The sequence below is a fragment of the Thermobia domestica genome, chromosome 10 (genome assembly GCF_964235325.1).
Source record: "Thermobia domestica chromosome 10, izTheDome1.hap1.1, whole genome shotgun sequence".
Lineage (NCBI taxonomy): Eukaryota > Metazoa > Arthropoda > Insecta > Zygentoma > Lepismatidae > Thermobia > Thermobia domestica.
In genome coordinates this window covers 106,968,223-106,986,899 of record NC_137463.1, presented here as the reverse complement: position 1 = coordinate 106,986,899, position 18,677 = coordinate 106,968,223, and the positions used below count along the sequence as shown (strand labels likewise).

Below are 18,677 nucleotides of genomic sequence, written 5' to 3'. Positions count from 1 at the left end.
GAATTTGCTTTTCGCTTTGGTTATGCGAACTGTTCCCTTGATGGATGAAACGCAATTGCACATATAAAATGTTCATGGTGCAAGGAAGTCTTTTGCCTACGTCATTTCTTCATAGAACAGAATAACAACAGTGATCACTTTTCATCTCTAACCTATCATTATTGTGAACAGTATAAAGACTAATTTTAACTAACAAACCCGTTAGTTATTGCAGAACGGTTTTTTTCTGTTACCTCCAATAGATTTCAATTCCTCTGTTAATATTCGTTGCTAATAATGTTGTGCTTAACGCGTTTAATTGTGCACATACTCATTTTTTCATATAAACTTCCAAGTTGAATCCCTCCAACAATTCTCAACTGTACAGAAATTTTATTAGCTTGCTGTAATCAGCATGAATGGGTCCTTCAAATAGCATGCTTAGTTTCTCTGTAGGCGAGTGCTTTCTCCAGAACTACCCTTGTAAATTACTTTTTCATGTTCATCCTATGCTACTCTATGCTATGCTAGCCTACCCTATTCTACGCTACGATAGGTCTACTCTATTACACGATCGAAGCTATTTACTATAAATGCTACATTTACGTTAATTTATTTTGAAAAGTATTTCTAACTGTTTAATATCATTCAATTGGTCCTAATCTGCTTACCTTCGAGCACAAAAATAAGCATCACTACATCCCGTTACATGCAATTAACTCAATATTATCTTCTTTGGAATTTCCATGGTTGCATAATTCAGGTAGGATTGACATTAAATTATATTGTTTTTTTATTAGAACGAAGAAACTGCTTCAGTCCAACAAAAATTATAGCAACAATTTACATTAGTTGCTATGTGAACATCATACTTATTCCTACGTTAAAGGAACACACATACCACAAGAATACTCCAAGTATCCAATCATAAATTAAAATTAAATTTAATGCAGATAGATTAATAACTCCGACAACAGAGAATTACCATTTAACATTTTAAAGTCTGCCAAAACTAACGAATTCTTCATATTTAACTTTACATTACAACGAACTACTTTCAAGTTTAAACATTCCGCCATAATGAAAATCTCTTCCCATATACAAACCTCTCTTTATATGTAGGTCGTGTCTCAGTTCTATAAGTCGAGACAATATACCAATACTCAACATTCATAGAGTTACTTAAGATGAGACCGAGATCTAGATAGACACTTGTTCAGGTAATTCGAGACGAGAAAGTCTCGGTCTCTGCTCGAAGATTGACAAAAAATGCTGACATTATCTTTACTCGAAATTCGTGTGTAAAGTTACATGTAAAGTAGTGGAACAATTGCTTTTGGATAGGCGTATACATAGGAGAAAGGGTTGTAAATGTCACCTCTTGTCATGTGGTATATCGAATTTTAACACAAAATTTTGAGTTGGGGTTCGCAATGTTACATTCTCTTTCCAGTAATTCTAATTACTCAAATGAGCGTTTTGCCAGCCTATTCAGAAACGTAAAAGTTTGAAACCCCAACATTATTTTCCACACAGCTAAGGAATTATCCACGGAAAGATGAGTTTAGAAATTTCTTGTTGTTTTATTACAATCGCTCGCATAAGTAGTGAACTGAGGATAAAATATCCTTTGAAACTGATTACAAGAACTTAGATTAGAGGAGAATACGAACAACAATTTCGGAATAGAATGGGGCAGGACAATGGAAGAGCATCAAATTAAGAGCATCAGATATTTGGTTAGTTCTACCATCCAGTAGGCTCTACTTTACATTAGAAATGTGTATACTATCTCTTTAATCTTTTTTTTTTTTTTTTTTTTTACTAATTCATAAAACTGATAAAAACCTTTTCTCTCTTCCTTCGTCTCTACCTTGATTCTACAGGATGGCCACAAAGTCCCGTCACCCCTGAAAATAAGTAACTAAACGTACATAAATAACTACACGAAAAGAACTGAATGACATGAACAACAATGCTTTCGAGAAGTTTTATTGAGATAGGAAACATTAAGTGTCCAAAGGAACAACCTATTGACCGTCATTCTCATGACAAAGGATAATACGCCACCAGGTTCTGTGCGACATTTTGCGGAGCATTGCAGGTGTAACTTGAATGAAAGCTTGTTTCACAACTTCTGTCAGTTCGGCAGTGGTATCGCCTTGTTTCATGTGTTTTTGCATAGTCAACCGGGATATACCCAGTTCTGCAGATTGCTTACGCGTCGACTTCGGCGATCTCTCCACGGATCCCGCGTCGAAATGACATGTTTCTGTTCGTGGGAACTGCCACTTCTTTCCTTATCCTTCACACTTCCTTGTGGCGAATAGTTTCTGTACCCATCGTAAAAGTGTTTGTTTCGGGGAAGGATCTCGTTGAAACTTTGTCCGAAAGTCTTCACGCACTTCTGCCAGTTGTGTAGTTTCTCTCATGCATTCAACTTGCAATAACACGTTCTTTAGTACTGTGGCTGGAAGTTTCAACCATCGTTCACACAATCTGCAACAATGGAAAACTTTACATTAACATTTATAAAGGGGTAACGGGGAAACTTATATTAGCATTTATCAAAGGGTAACAGGAAAAATTGCATTAGCATTTATCAAAGGGTAACAGGAAAATTTACATTAGCGTTTACCAACGGGTAACGGGACCTTGTGGCTACCCTGTAGCTTGAGATTCCACTATTCCACTATTTGTCGTGAAATCACAGATTTTGTCTTAGCTATCCTATATCTCTTTTAAATACAATAATGTAAACCTCATCACATACGACTACTTGACTTAACCATAATTTCAGGCTATTAGCTAGGAGACCTGCAGGCTCTTAGCCATAATTTCTTAGTTTTTATGAACTCTATATGCAAACTATGTATTGGGTGATTTCTATTTCTTATCACCTGTGTTTTCTATCATTTTCAAGTTATATGCAGATTTTGTCTATAACTCAAATTCATTTTTATGGTTGTAAAATTTTAAACAGGTGCTTCACTTCTACCAAAGTAAATAATAATAATAATAATAATAATAATAATAATAATAATAATAATAATAATAATAATAATAATAATAATAATAATAATAATAATAATAAACAGTTAAATTAATATTACTCCACTGTAAAATAACCTTTGCTACATCCATGAAAGAAGAAAAGTATTCCTCGTTTGCTCTGTAGTATCGTTTATTATTATTATTATTATTATTATTATTATTATTATTATTATTATTATTATTATTATTATTATTATTATTATTATTATTATTAAGTATTCTCCTTTTTGGCAGGTCTTGAAAATAGTTAGGACTTGGTTCGGGTCTAGAAATCTTTCTTCAACGTTTCTCTAATTTCGGTTTCCTCTCTCGACGAGCACTATTTCCTTCTATTTTTCAAACCAGTTCAGTTATGTTCTTCTTCCTACTCCTCATTTTCCTTCCATATTTCCTTCTATGACAGTATGAAGAACATCTTCGCAAGATCTGTCAATCCAATTGGCTTTTCTATAAAGGATGTCGGATAAAAGTGACCTATTTCTCCTACCCATTTTAAAAGATATTTGTTTGTCACTCTCTCCGAGCATCTTGTCTTCTCCATCTTCCTCCAATACCACATTTTGAAGCTCTCTAAATATTTCGTCCCTAACTTTCGTAATGCCTAAGTCCCCGAACCATTCAGTTTAATATTCCATGTACAGCACTTAACCAACTTCTTCTTTAGTCCAGTGTTAAGAATACTAGTTGGGAATGATCTTTTCATCTTGTATGCCTCTTGGGTTACGGCAGTTCTTGTCTGATCTCTTTGATGCAGTAAGCTCTTCTCATCAAAATGCTTCCCAGAAATGATCGCCCTCTTCAAGCTCTCTTTGTTCTACTCTGATCCCAAAATGCGTGTTTCCACGAGATATTCCTATGACTTTCGACATTTTTTTATGTCGATTTCCATTCCATATTGTTTCCCAGTATCAACTATTTTATCTATCATTTCCTGTATTCCTTCGTTCCAGCTACAATAACAGTGTCATCCACATTTCTGACAATGGTAGTGATCTGCTCTCCAATCTTGAAATCTATTACTACCATTAATGCTTCTTTCATTAAGTATTCATTGTAAATGTCAAATAATTCTTGTCTCACTTCTCTTCCAAGTTCCATACTATTGCTTTCTCCGTGATTCAAGCGCAACTTTATTCTTTGTTCTGTGTATAAGTTGCGAATGAGTCAACGATTGCTTTAGTTGACTCCGATTTCTTTAAATATTTTTAGAAATCTGGTCCTGTTGACCAGGTCGAAAGCCTTTTTCCAGTCAATGAAGCACAACCCAACTCTTCCCTTATGTCAAGAACTCGTTCTGATTCTAATCAACTCAATAACATCTCTGGTGTATTTTCTTTTCAGGAATAAAAATTGATCTTTCTCCAACATATATTCTACCTTACTTTTCAGTCGCCTATTCTCTGTGCGGAATAATCTTTCCAATGTGAGAAATAAAGTTAATGGATCTGTGTTCACTGCGTTTCTTTCCCATTTTCCTTAGGTAATGCAGAAAATCCTATGGCCATTCTCCATTTAGGTAAGTCTTGCTAATAAATAAAGCCAGTACTTTCATTGCATTGTATCCTAGTCCCTTGAACAAATCCGCTGGTATGTTGTTGTCTCCAGTGACCTTCTTCCATATCTTTGATGGCTTGAATTATTTCATTTTTCAATACACTGGGTTGCAACATGTCTTCGGAAGTTCTTCTTTGTGTATTCCTGTCAGATCGAAGAGATTCGTTCATGGTCATTCATTACCTGAACTTGTTGATCTTCGATTTTAAACATGCCTATACTTTTGTTAGCTTCCCTTGACACCCTTCTTTGGCATCTTTTGTTTTCGCCTTTCTGTAGACACTTGAAGTGCTTTTGGAGATTGATTTTGAGGGGTCTTGCTGGATAGTTGCTGCCAAATCCTCGGAATTAAACAGAGAAGAAAGCTTTCTACGGGATTCATTTTCAAGATTCATGTCTCAATCTCTGAAATTGGCAAGCCAATTGAATGAAGCGCACGTTTAATTTGCAATCACCAAATGCACGTCAAACATTTGAGCTTGCTTCTTCAGCATCAGATGTATTCGTATAACATAATGATGCGTAGATCTTATTTTATCTCAATAACTTCTTTAAATTGAAAATCAATAGGAAACATGCTATTTTTTAGAATGAACACTATTTTAAACATTACACAAAGTGTTGTTTCAATCAAAATAGAATTAAATATTTTGAGTTGATCATCTTTTTAACTCCTCAGACAAGTGAACTTTCGTGTGTAACTACCCAAAACTCTGAGGAAAGTCTTTATCCATATTAGCCTACAGGTACTGATTTCCTTATCTTAGTAAAATTTGACATTGTCGGAAAAGTTCCTGTTAAATGAGATGTGGATCATTATTTGAATTTTATCTCATGCTTGATAAACCCAATGAGAATTGAACCCAGGAACACAAGCACAGACGGCACAAATATTAGCCACGTAGCTAGGAAGGAGTATGCCACCTACAACTATTTTATACTATAGTCAATAATAAAGAGAACAAATAAATAGAGGAAATGTTATTGTATTACAAGATAATACTACTCACACATTTTTAATTTCACACAATTTATTTCGAGGTTATTGAAACAAGACCGAGCCTTAATTAATTTGGTCATACTTTCTACTTAAAAAAATCGACACATTTGGCACTTTTTAAACAAAGAAAAAGAAATTTGAGTTTTAGAAGCAGGACATCCGAAAACATGTATTTCCTTATTTTTCATGTAGAGTTCGTATGTTGAGTTAATATCTATATAACTTCAAAAATTAGCAAGATACTTAGTTCTTGGCGGAACAACTGAACTTCTTTTACCCCTTAGGATAGTTTAAAAAAAATCCTTCCTTACCTGTTACCTCCATGCAAAAGAAGTAATGACCTGGACGATGATGAGTGGGTCATTTCTTCTCTTCTATAACAGCATAGATATATGTAAATAAGGATAATGATTCGATCCTATGTTTGGCATGTTCTAAAACAATTAATAAACACGGGAGATAAATGTGGGATGACATATATAAAGGTAACCAAGAATGTTCTGTCGTTCTTGTGGAGATCTTTACTCAATTGACCCTCCCATTATGAGTTGAATGCGAATCGAGGTAAGATGAAGGTCAGTTGTTGATGTGGGTATATCCAACAAACTACCTGGTTGTGGCAGTTCAGTTACACCGTGAACTTGTGTTGGACAGAGTGAACATGGGACCTCCACAGAGCGCCATAAGGGTGTGTATGCTGTACGAATTCAAACTGGGGTTAAACACCGCTGCAGCAGGGAGGAAGATATGCCAGGCCTTTGGTGAAGGTGTCATTACTACGCGCACAGTGCAGCGGTGACGAAACACTCAAAGACGCACCACGTGTCGGAAGACCAACACATGTACAAAATGAAGATCTTCAATCAGCAATTGAGGCGAACAGTGGCCAGACATGTGACGAACTGGGACTACAATTCAATGTGAGTGGAGAAACCATTCAGCAGCACCTCCATCAACTTGGGAAGCACTACAAGTGGGGTCGATGTGTTGCATATGATTTGACTCCGGGCCAGAAGGCAACGCGAGCAGACACCTGTGGTTCTTTGCTGTCTCGTCTGAGGAAGGGGCCATTTCTGGAAGGGTGTTGACATGTGACGAGAAGTGGGTCCTGTACGAAGCTCCATGCCGCAGTCGTCATTAGTTAACATCCCGTGAGACCGTTCCAAAACAGCCGAAACCAGCACTACACCAGAAGAAGGTCCTCCTGTGTGTTTGGTGGACTGCTCGCGGTATCGTGCATCGTGAACTGTTATCAGCTGGTCAAAAAATCAATGCAACTGTGTAGTGTCAGCAGTTAACCCATATTCGAGATAAACTCAAAACTCTGGATCCAGCACTTCTGGATCACAAAGAGGTCCTCCTGTTACAGGACAACGCTAAGTCCCACGTGGCAAGTATGACCCGGGACACCATTTATGCCTTGAATGGGAAACACCATTGCATCCGCCATACTCCCCGAACATTGCTCTGTCTGATTTTGACCTGTTCCGTTTCTTGGATAATCACCGTAGAGAAAGCCAGTTCAAATCGCTAGTAGAGGTGCAAAATGTACTTGATACCTTCTTCGCTTAACAGCCCACCAAGTTATATCGCGATGGAACCCATGGCCTTCCAGAAGATTGGCAGAAGGTCGTCGATGCTGATGGGGACTATTTTTGATGTTTCAGGTACGTCTTAGGTGACATATCGAAATTCGAAGGTGGTGCGTGAAAAAGCGACAGAACTTTGTTGGTTTTCTTTATACATATAAAATTCATCTTTTGCAAAGAATATTTTTAAAATTTCATATTTTTTCACTTTTGAAACTTTTGATTTTAATATGTTCCTACTTTTTTTCTTCAGATATTGCCTCTGTTTAGCCATCACATATATATCCTTAATGGATTTCTTTTCTTTGCAGTAAATCACCAGATGTCCAGGAATTCTTCTTCGAAAGTTCGGTAAATATCGGAATTATACCTGCATTATTTTTACTTAAGTAATTAACATAATCAAGGAAATTAATATTATATATTAAATTAGGAAATATTATAATCAAGAAAATTAAAATATTGTTATATTTTTACTTAAGTAACAATATAATAATATTTTAATTTACTTGATTATAATATTTCCTATATTATGTGTGTAGCTAATTATCTTTTCTCTACTTTCGTTGCTTCTTACAATATCTTTTATTACTTTATTACTATTATTATTATTATTATTATTATTATTATTATTATTATTATTATTATTATTATTATTATTATTGTACCATAACTTGAAACTACTTTAATTTCATGACTACCTAAAATACCCGTTTTTCCCACGGGGAGACTAGGTTCATGGGATATATTTAAATCTCCTTCTGCCTTAGAATATAGGCTATAGAATGTGTAATGATAAAACTGTAGAAATTTAGTCCCTCGTTCAGTCCCTCTGTAGGCAGTAAACTGAGATTTCCCTCCTGGTAGAATCATTCAAGCAATACGGGGCTTCCTCTAGTTACGGTAGAGGTACATCATCGTACATTACTAGATCACTGATCTAGACCATCTGCATGCAGACATCTTAATTTGGGAGTCAAGGTATTTCTCCTGGAAGGCTTTCCCAAGTAATACCGAGCTACCTATCTTTAACGTATTTAGGTACAAGGTACACGTTGTAGCAAAGAGCCCAACAGAAACCCAATGTTGAATTAGTTGATTGGGTTCCTAGAGCATCCGACCTGTATCCAATGGAAAATCTATGGGCAGAAATTACTAGAGCTCTATACGAAAATTGGCCTGAGAATCCAAGAGAACTGGCGACTTATAGGAACTAGTTCTTAATGCGTTGAAAAAGTGGCAGAAGATCACCGATATGTTCCAGGCTTAGTTAATTCCTTCTCAAGACCTAAGAGCCGCAATAAAAGCTAATGGGGACTAGAAATCGTACGAATCTTTAATAAAGTCAGAAGCAACACAAAAAGCTTCTTTTAGAGCTGCCTAATTCCATTCATTTCTTCTATAATTTTATTTCAGTATAGACTTAAAATTACCCCATATAGTTCTACAACATACAACAATTATTTACCGGTAAGAGGTTCAATGTTTCTCGTGGGCAAGTGGTTAGTGCTCTCGCTTTCAGAGCTATAGATCTAGGCTCGATCCCAGGTTGGGTAATTTTTGTTTTTATGCCTAATTCCATCGTTTTTATGAATGAGTAACACTAGTTTCGAATTCAAACACTTATTGTATGGAATATTGAGAATGACGATATAACAACGAATAAGGGAAGTAACCATCTATCAATATTACTAAGAGAAGATATTGAAATCCATACCATCAACCAAAATAAATACGTATATAATATAAAGAAAAGAGAAAGAACTGCAAACTGGTAAACAATAAAAATGTAAAAGAAATGAATAGAAACACGCAAAATAATGAAACTAATAAGAGCAAAATTTTGCGGAAAAGTTTTATTGCTATAACGAGAACAAAGAAACAACATTAGCATACATAATTTTCTTACTATTATGCTCCCAAAATGTCTTGAGCCGCGGCAAAAATGCGAACTAAAGCTCACACCCGACACACGCACGCGTTGAGCCAATAAGGGTTCAGTTGTTGCTAAGCGAGAGAATCTTATCCAAAGAGAGTGGAATTCCTTCAGCCGTTAGCAGCGCCTGAAACGGAAGACTAGGTGTCAAGTCAATATGGTATATCTATAGCATGCTTGTCAGTCGCCTCAAAGAATGTTCCGTCTAGGAAATTCTTCCTAATGCAATCGAGAAGTTATTATAACTTATAAATTTGGGAGCAGTGGTGACTCAGTGGTATCACGTTCACCTCTGGTACATACTGTCCTTGGTTCGATCCCAGCTCGTGCCAAGTGAGCTTTCTGGTGGACAAACACCGTGCGCGTGGGTTTTCTCAGGTTCCGCTTTCCTCCCACTTTCTCCATTAAACCATTTCATTCATTTCTCATCATTACCGTCATCATCATCTTTTAACCTAGCCGGTATAACCGTAGGACGTAAAACAAAGATTCCGTTAAAGATTTGTAACTTATAAAATATAACACTCTTATGAAATACAGTGCTTTTAATCATATATTTCCTTAAAAAATTAGAACTCCCTATAATGAATACCCTTAAACTAGCTGATCTCTCTGTTCTTTGCAAGAGAATAAAAGATTTATGGAAAATATTTGAAAGGTATAATTGAATCCCTTTTCTCCCACTTACGTTAGAATACATATTTGAATTGAAAGGAAATTATAAAAATCCATCACGGCCAAAGTCTAACTAACTACTTTCCAATATTCATCTAAAATAGTTCAAACGCTTTCCCGTAATAATGAAGAGGGACGACGTTCGGTATAGTTTTTATATATTGAGGGAAATATTGTAGAAATTGCTCCCTTCTCCACTTTTCCTTGGAATTGGAATTTTATTAAACGCTAAGCACATCCATTTATTTAAGAACTTCATATTTTAAGTTTCAAATCTGTAATATGAGAGCTCATGAGATACTCTATTTTGGTATACTTTTTTGCCCTTTCCTTCCACTTTGGATACGCATTTTAATCAAAGTGACAAGACCTAAAACCCAATTCGATGTATACGCAGAGTACCACAAGCTTTTCATCTTAGTCCTCATAGGTTCTACTAGTCAATATCCAACCGTCTTACACGAAACCCCTAGACTGATCGACACACCTTATATCAATATTTAAACTCCCGTCCCTCTAAAATTCAAATAGATCAACAACTATTTCCTGGTTATTTGAATAAGTGGAGTAAATTTTACGTGGAATTGTTGTAAATGATCTAAAATAATAATAATGAAAAACACTGCGATTCCTTTATGTGACGTCGGTGAGGTAAACCATAGCATTCATGTAGCTGCTAAGAAAAATAATCGCATCGTAATAAATCAGGGGAAGAATGATGCCACTCGACATCTCCGAAACGAGAGACTATTAAAAAAACAAGGAAATACGTGTTTCAAAGATTTAGAAATTCCGTTTCTAAAGAGGGACGATTTATCGTTTCTCTCATATTCAAGCTTGTCTTTCTTTATTCAAAAAATGTCGAATGTAAAGAACCGCTTTAGTTGGAGATGGAATTTATATAAAGGTTTTTAATTAAAAGTAATGAAAAATTTCATTTCAGCGTTTCAAAAAATTTCGCTCCTAAGGAGTTATTTCTATATGCAAATTTCCCTTTCTTTCCTTTATTTTGAATGTTCCGTATGTAAGGATTCATTTAACATGGACGTGTGAAATTTGGTAAATAATTTTTTTAATTAAATATAAGACGTAAACCTATAGCTTAAGGTGGGATCCGAAAACACCTGAGTTCCCTCCGGAAATATAATTCGTGTCTCTCAAGCCAAAGGCACGTATGCTAGCCACAAACTCAATGGTAATGGTATCTTTAAAGCTTTTTCTATTACTACCTGCTCACATGTCTGCAGATAACTCGACTCAAATTATACTTATGTTCTTCCATTTAATTGTCCTATTTCGGAAATAGCGGAAAGTTCCATAGATGCAGACATATCCTGTGTCAGACCGTTCCTTTTAAATCTCAATTGAAGCAAAGATGTCGCTCCATCTAGTCTTTCCTCATACCGTATTCATTCTCATATACTTTCAATAATAATAGTAAAATATAGCCTACTTATGCTTTTACCGCGTATATGTAATCACTCATATAAATTAAAAAGTATTATTCTATTTGGAATTTTCATAATAACCAATATGAAATAATGAATAAAATATAGTTTTTCATTATGTAATATGTTCTAAAATAGTAAAGTAGATTTGTAATATTTTGTTTTTGTCCTTTCATGCTACGTTATTGGTGGAACTTTCAATATAGAGGGAATTTCCTTGGGATGTGCTGTTACTGGTATCTGCTATGCTGTGTTCTTTGATGTATTTCATTAAGGTAACTGCATACCATTTTTATTATTATGGCTAATTAAAATTTATAAATTTCTTTTTCTGTATTATAAGATTTATTGATATGTACTACGTATTTGTTTAAGGTTCACTGACAGTTGACAATCATAGGACAGTATTCTTTGGATTAAATTTGCTTTACTTTAGAAATGAAGAACTTAGCGGTCGGTGAAATATTGATATACGTTCCCCAGAAGATTTTGTAATCTAGCAATGTTCGCAGTGCTACATAGTAACATATTTAACGGGGTGGCTTCCGGATTTAAGCACTCACCGAAATTTTATTGCAAGTTTTTTGTTTTATATAGACATTGCAGAATTTTCACATTTCCAGGAATAAAGTTAGCAAAGCTCCTCCTAAAACAAGCAAAGTCTCCCCGAAACAAAATCGTAAATACCCAACTGATTCTATGAAATGGAAAACTCAACTAAAATTACACAAAAATATTATTATTTTATCCTGTACATTAACGTTTGGTACATTTATATATATGTTTCATGTATCACACTTATATTGTACAAGCTATTATAGTCCATGTGTGAAATTTGGTAAATAATTTTTTAAATTAAATATAAGACGTAAACCTATAGCTTAAGGTGGGATCCGAAAACACCTGAGTTCCCTCCGGAAATATAATTCTTGTCTCTCAAGCCAAAGGCACGTATGCTAGCCACAAACTCAATGGTAATGGTATCTTTAAAGCTTTTTCTATTACTACCTGCTCACATGTCTGCAGATAACTCGACTCAAATTATACTTATGTTCTTCCATTTAATTGTCCAATTTCGGAAATAGCGGAAAGTTCCATAGATGCAGACATATCCTGTGTCAGACCGTTCCTATATGTTTCATGTATCACACTTATATTGTACAAGCTATTATAGTCCATGTCCTATGTAGGAAGAAAAAACAACTACTCTGAATAACTCTTGAGAGTAACAAATTATCACTAATAGAAATACATAATTTTAAACGGAAACTTCTTATTCTGTGTAAAGGAAATCATTTTATAACATATTAGCATTGAAAAATGCCTTCAACACTAGTGCTCTCAAACAGGTCGGGTCCGATCAGGTCAACTCGGGTCGGGTTGTCGGGTCGGGTCAGCTCGGGCCGGGTTGTCGGGTCGGGTCAGTCGGGTCAGCTCGGGTCAGGTTGTCGGGTCGGGACGTTTTAATTACCGAGAAAGAAAAATCAAAGTGGCACGGGTCCTGGAATCATAGGAACCTATTTTGGAATGAAAGTTGAAGGGTTGGAAAAAATCACAGTTGTTCTCCCGTTTCGTCAACCCTTATCATTGTAGTTAAACGATTTCCTTTTGTCTCCGCCAAGATACTCTTGCTACTGCCTTCCGAGAAGACCCCCTGCCGTCCGAGCAGGTGAGAACACTGACCTTGAAAAAAATTTCGTCATATAGAACTAAAGCAAGAAAAAAATTCTCCCACGTCGGACATTGGTATCAGTTATAAAAAGAAATAACTAAACCTCAAAAGTGCCAAATATTCATTAAGATGCATATACAAATCCCCCGCTTGATCTAGCTAGTGGTTAACGTGTAAGACTTCGGTACACGTGGTCCGGGTTTAATTCCCAATGTGAGTGCATTTTGGCGTTCACCCAGTGTCGTGACCATAGTGCTCTCAAACGGGTCGGGTTGACCCAACCCAACCCGCCTCGGATCGGGTCAGTTCGGGTCGGGTTACGGGTCGGGTCGGGTCAGGTCAATTCGGGTCTGGGTGTCGGGTCGGGTCAGTCGGGTCAGCTCGGGTCGGGTTGTCGGGTCAGGTCAATCAGATCGGATCACGGTTCGGGTGAGTCGGGTCGGGTCGGGTCACGGGTCGGTCTTCAACCCAACCCGACCCGACCCGTTGAGAGCACTATTCAACACTGAAACTAAACTCCCAGAGGCGAGCCTTCGCACCATCCCAAGAATGTGTGCAATTCCCAGCGATAATAGCTTCGCTCCCTGATCAGCATAGATCGTAACCCCGTCTAGCGAGCTGGTGAGGCTCAGACGGAAGGGTCTCCAGTGTTTCCACCCTATTAGTTTGTTACCGAAAGAAACGAAAACAGAAATGTTGAAATATTGACTTTACGGTAGAAAACAGGGGAGGCCCGGCCTCAGCGCCTCATAGCACGCTTCGCCACTGCACGAAGGCAGTTGTGATGGTAAATTTATTTGGTACCAATATATAAATTAACATTATTGTTCTCATGTTGGGGTCACCGACCGGCATATTTTTTATTCCTGCCCCAGCCTAGGCTCATTTTCATTGGCTGATGAGATCACGTGCAAACTTCCTTTTCGCCATGTTTTTCATTGTATTCAGCTTGGAACGTGAGCCATGAGGTGGGTTGAAAGTATATGCTGATAAGAGAATATTAAAACAAGACGGTGTGTGATTCGCATGTTGAGTAATCAATTTTCGACAATATTCAAACCATAGAAGGCAATGGAGCAGATAAATGTTATAAAATAGGTTGTCGATCAGTATTCACACAATCAGTTGCAATTCTGTAATCCACCTATCCTTGTTGTATGTTGAAGGGGGTTGTATGCCTTTTGGTTTGTTGTCAATTGTGTTTAATAATCTCCAATTTAAGTTAGTCCAGATAATTCTCTACTTGGTAATGATGTTATGAAGAATCTTTTTACATTATTACCGTGACTACTTGTTTCACATTCTTATTAGTTTCATTAAACCTATTGCATACTTAGTGGTGAGCGTTAGCGTGAAGGTGATTACTTTTACTTCAGCTTATTTCCGTAATCGATTCCTTTAGTTCATTTTATATTTCTTTTCACGTATTTAAATTAAAATAAATATTAACTGCCCTCTATTATACCCTTTAGTCTAAAGACGAATTATTAATTAAACGGTACTGAATAATAATTAGCCTGGTTTAATTGAAACGAAAGTCTGCTGGTAGACTACTGCCCCCCATTTAATCTGCGTGTGGCAATAAATAAATAATAAAAAAAAATGCGGCAATCGTTTATACGCAGAATGCAGATAAAAATACTGTTCTTCGCGTTTCTTACCAGGCAAATGCCAGGATAATTGATAGCAAAATCGGTCTAATGGATGATACTTTCCCGAATCTTGCCCTTTATTATTTGAGCTTATCAACTATAAAATGGTATATTGGTGTAGAAGTTCGGGTCTTGGGTCTAGCTTACAATAGAAACGAGATACAGTAAAATTCTCAGTTTGCCAATTCAAAAGGGACGGAGCTCGCTTGTGGCTAAGCGGTTAGATTTCGCGCCTTTGGCGTGGGAGACCCGGGCTCGATTCCCGGCGAGAGCTCATGTGGTTCGGATTCCACGTTAATCAGTAGGTCCACGTCTCATATAGTCTCGCTGCTGAAAGGGACGCTAATCAACTCAAAGGGGGACCTTTTTCTTTATACCTAAAATAATTGTTCAAATAGGATAGGACTTAAAACATTTTAATCTGCGTAACGTCCTGAAAACGGATCGGACCTAAATGGTTTTTAATTTCTTTTATTCATATTTGGAGGGAGCAGATGGGGCATATTTCCCCATAAAATCCTAGGGACCGGCTTTTGGGTCCATCCTAGAAAGATTTGAGCGATTGGAACGAAACTTGCAGGATTCATAGCTCTTCATTCTACAATAAAAATGTGAAAAGATAGCACATATTCATTTGCATATTCAAACAGGGGACAGGGGACGTTACCCTTAAAACTTGTTCAAATAAAAAAGAACTTAAAATTATTAATCTTTGTAACGTCCCGAGAACAGAAATATTTTTTTATTTTTTTTCAATTCCTATTTGGAGGGAGCAGAAGGGGAAATTATTTATGTTCTCAGGACGTTACTCGGATTAAAATCTGTAAGTTTTGTCCCATTTGTTTAATTTTTTAGGGTCATGCCCCCGTACCCCATTTGTATGTGCAAATTGAAAATTTTATTTTTTAGTATTTCTATAGTGTTCCGAAGAGCTATTAATTCTGCAACTTTCGTTCCAATTGCTCAACTCATTCTAGGCTAGACAAGAGCCAAAAGGATTTTGTGGAGAAATATTCTCCTCTTCTCCCTCCAAATGGGAATAGAAAAAAATAAAAATTGTTTGTTTTCTCAGGATGTTATCCGAATTAAAATTTGTAGGTATTGCTCCATTTGGACAATTTTTGAGGGTCGTGAACGCGTCTCATTTTTGTGTGTGCAAATGGAAAATTTTGTTTTTTTCGCGTTTTTATTTTAGGCTGAAGAACTAAACAACAATATAACTGTTGTATCTCAACCACTCTCCTCACCTGATTTGGCACCTGCAGAATTCTTTTTATTCCTCGAGTTGAAATCGATTTTGAAATGTATTATTTCCTATATGACTAGCGACGTCGCAAATTCATTTGAGTGGTTCTCAACCTAATTACTGTCATGAACTATGACTTTATGATAAACTATGACTTTTAATATATAGAGAGCAATAAATCGAAAACTCTATATCGGTCTTTTCGCCTCGTTCGAAAAAATCCTGCAGGCGTTAGTGATTATCATGTTGGTTAATTACTGTATTATATTGTGCTATACATGGAATAGATACTTCTGTGTTTTATTTAATAATAAGACCCTTATTTACATTTATTACAACCCTTGCTTGACGACAGCGAAACATACGTTCAGCATAAGGACAGTGAGACGAATGAAATAATTGACACATACATTTAGGACTTAGAAAAGTGTCCTGCGAACATGTCGTGTTAAATTCCTGAAGAGTGAAAAGCGCTAGTAGCAGTTGTCAGCAGTTATTAACTTAACATATAAGAGAATAAAATGAAAAACTGAGAATAAGAATCTTTTCAGAGATGATAGCGTACTGATGCTTCAAATCTATGCCTTTACTCCCTATACCTACGTTATTTCCCTAGTCAAAATAAAAACTGTTCAAAATTAACCACAATTTCTTATGCAACCATCCCTTCCTTGGAGTACTGCGTAGTCACATACCCGTCACGGCGATGTAAAGGCACATTTGGCGACGAGGATACATACCCATATTGCTCAATGTATCTTCTATTCAGACGACCAAACGGAAAGAAATCAGACGGGTTCAGGTTCAGACTATAAGGAGGTTGAGGAACCACTTTCTATCCCATACTGTCCATTTTCTGCTCTGTGTGATAGGCAGAGTAGATTTGTTTCTGTTCGCTTGTGAGCAAGTGTGGTGCCCAACGGACACAAAATTTTCTGTAACCTAAAGACTACGTTAATGTTAGAATACTACCCATAGATGACTCAATCCTTTCAACAAGCTGCAGTGTGGTCTTTGTTAACGTTGTTCACTGTACTTGGTGGTCTGCCGTACCATGTTAATTCAGCAGACTGACATCACCACTGTGGAACCTTTGTACCCATTACTGAATATTGGCGCTATCCAGGGGCGGATCCAGGAGGGGGGCGATCGGGGCAATCACCCCCCAGAAGAGGAAACTTTCCTCTTTTATATACATATATAAATAAAACCCATCCCAGAGTAGTTTGGAACTCTTAAAAGTAGCTCTAAGTAGCAGTATTACAACCCACCGCTCCTCCAGAAGTCCGTCCTGGATCGGTCCCTGGTGCAATCCAATATATCATCCCCATATACACTAAGCAATTTGTGTCGAATGGATGTGGCTGAGTAATTGGTGGTTTTGTACAGGAATTTAATGGCCGACTGTTGACGGGTGGGGCTGTCTACTTCCTTCTCCATTGTGAGCGATCTGTAAATAGAGGAAGAAAATTTGCTACACAATTTCTTCATAACGGGCATAAATATACGCACACAAAATTTCATGGTTCTAGTGAAACTAGATTTAAAAAAAGTTGTGGTCCTTTGTTCAAAATTTTTGAACGCCCTTTGCGTATGTATATAGATAGGTACGTGTCATTGACTTCTTAGTTTATCACAACGCACAAGTGCACACACACACACACACACACACACACACACACACACACACACACACATACATACATACATACATATATACATACATACATACATTCACTAAGGCCGGGTGCACATTGACGAGAGAACGGGTCAGCCGAGCCGAGATATAAAGATACTGCAAAAAATGCTCTACCGCAAATTCACTCGAGCCAATGCTAGGCAAAGGCCTCTCCAACGTTGGTTGTTATTGATTCACACTGTCAATGTACTCAGAGGTCTGTCTCCTCTCTCCTCCTGTCTCCCTCTGCTTCAGCTTGGATGTACTGACTCTAGTCAATGTGCAGCCGGCCTAAGATTGCCTTAGTACCGCTACTGAATTCTGCAATAACAAAATTAGCTTCTTTTTTATGTTAATTTTTGCATACTGTGCGTTAACTGACATAGTTGCAATCAGTATTTAAGTGCTTAGAGATTTGTCGTTACTCATTATTTTATTTATAATGCAGTATTCTATATTATAATAATTTGGCGGATCGCTCTCCTCTGATGCAAGGTATCCCTGGTTCGATCCCAGACCATGGAAGTGTGTAGTAAAGAACATCGTGCTCATGAGTTCTTCTGTTTCATTTCACATTCGTATTCCACAAATGATTTCGTAATCATTCACTGTCATTGATCATCCGATACTTTAGCCCGAAGAACATAACATGTTAAACTACAAAATTTATTTCTATAATATTCTTTGTGTATTTGTAATATTCTATAGCCTAATGTAAATAGATAATAACTCTACTAGAAAGAAATGAAATAATTACAACGGCTGGTTATTTATTGATTTGGTTCTCGAAGCAATATGTTTGAAATTTTCCGTAGCAGGTAAACCAGGTTCATAATTGCATAACGGTAGCTCAGGTAATTTACACAGTTGACAAAGAAGAAGTAATTGTTTCAAGTGTCAGTTAGTAATATGACGATATTTTTGTATGTTGTATCTCCTTGCAAAAAGTATGGAAGGTAATCTGTTCGACCATAAGACTCCTGACAGATATTATGGAGCATATAACTTCGGAATATATATATAGCTATCGTAGACCTCGATCATCATGTAGCAAAGCAAAGCAGGAACTTGAAAAAATAGTCATGTTCGGTGTAAGAAAATGCTAGGAATGTTATAAGGGGGCGTCTAATTCTACACAACTTGTAGATATGGTGGAATCACGAAATTGCGTTCAAGTGTGTAGATTACAGGGCA

At 36.7% G+C, this 18,677-nt stretch overlaps 1 protein-coding gene across 1 annotated transcript in view; it reads left to right on the top strand.

The window, feature by feature from the left end:
- Positions 1-11,465: 11,465 nt before the first annotated feature.
- ref(2)P (refractory to sigma P) overlaps positions 11,466-18,677 on the top strand; it is a 137,903-nt gene continuing 130,691 nt past the window's right edge. The window contains exon 1 of the mRNA XM_081728406.1: positions 11,466-11,510. Coding sequence (XP_081584532.1) covers positions 11,481-11,510 — 30 coding nt within the window. The 5' untranslated portion in view covers positions 11,466-11,480. The remainder of the gene's footprint in view (positions 11,511-18,677) is intronic.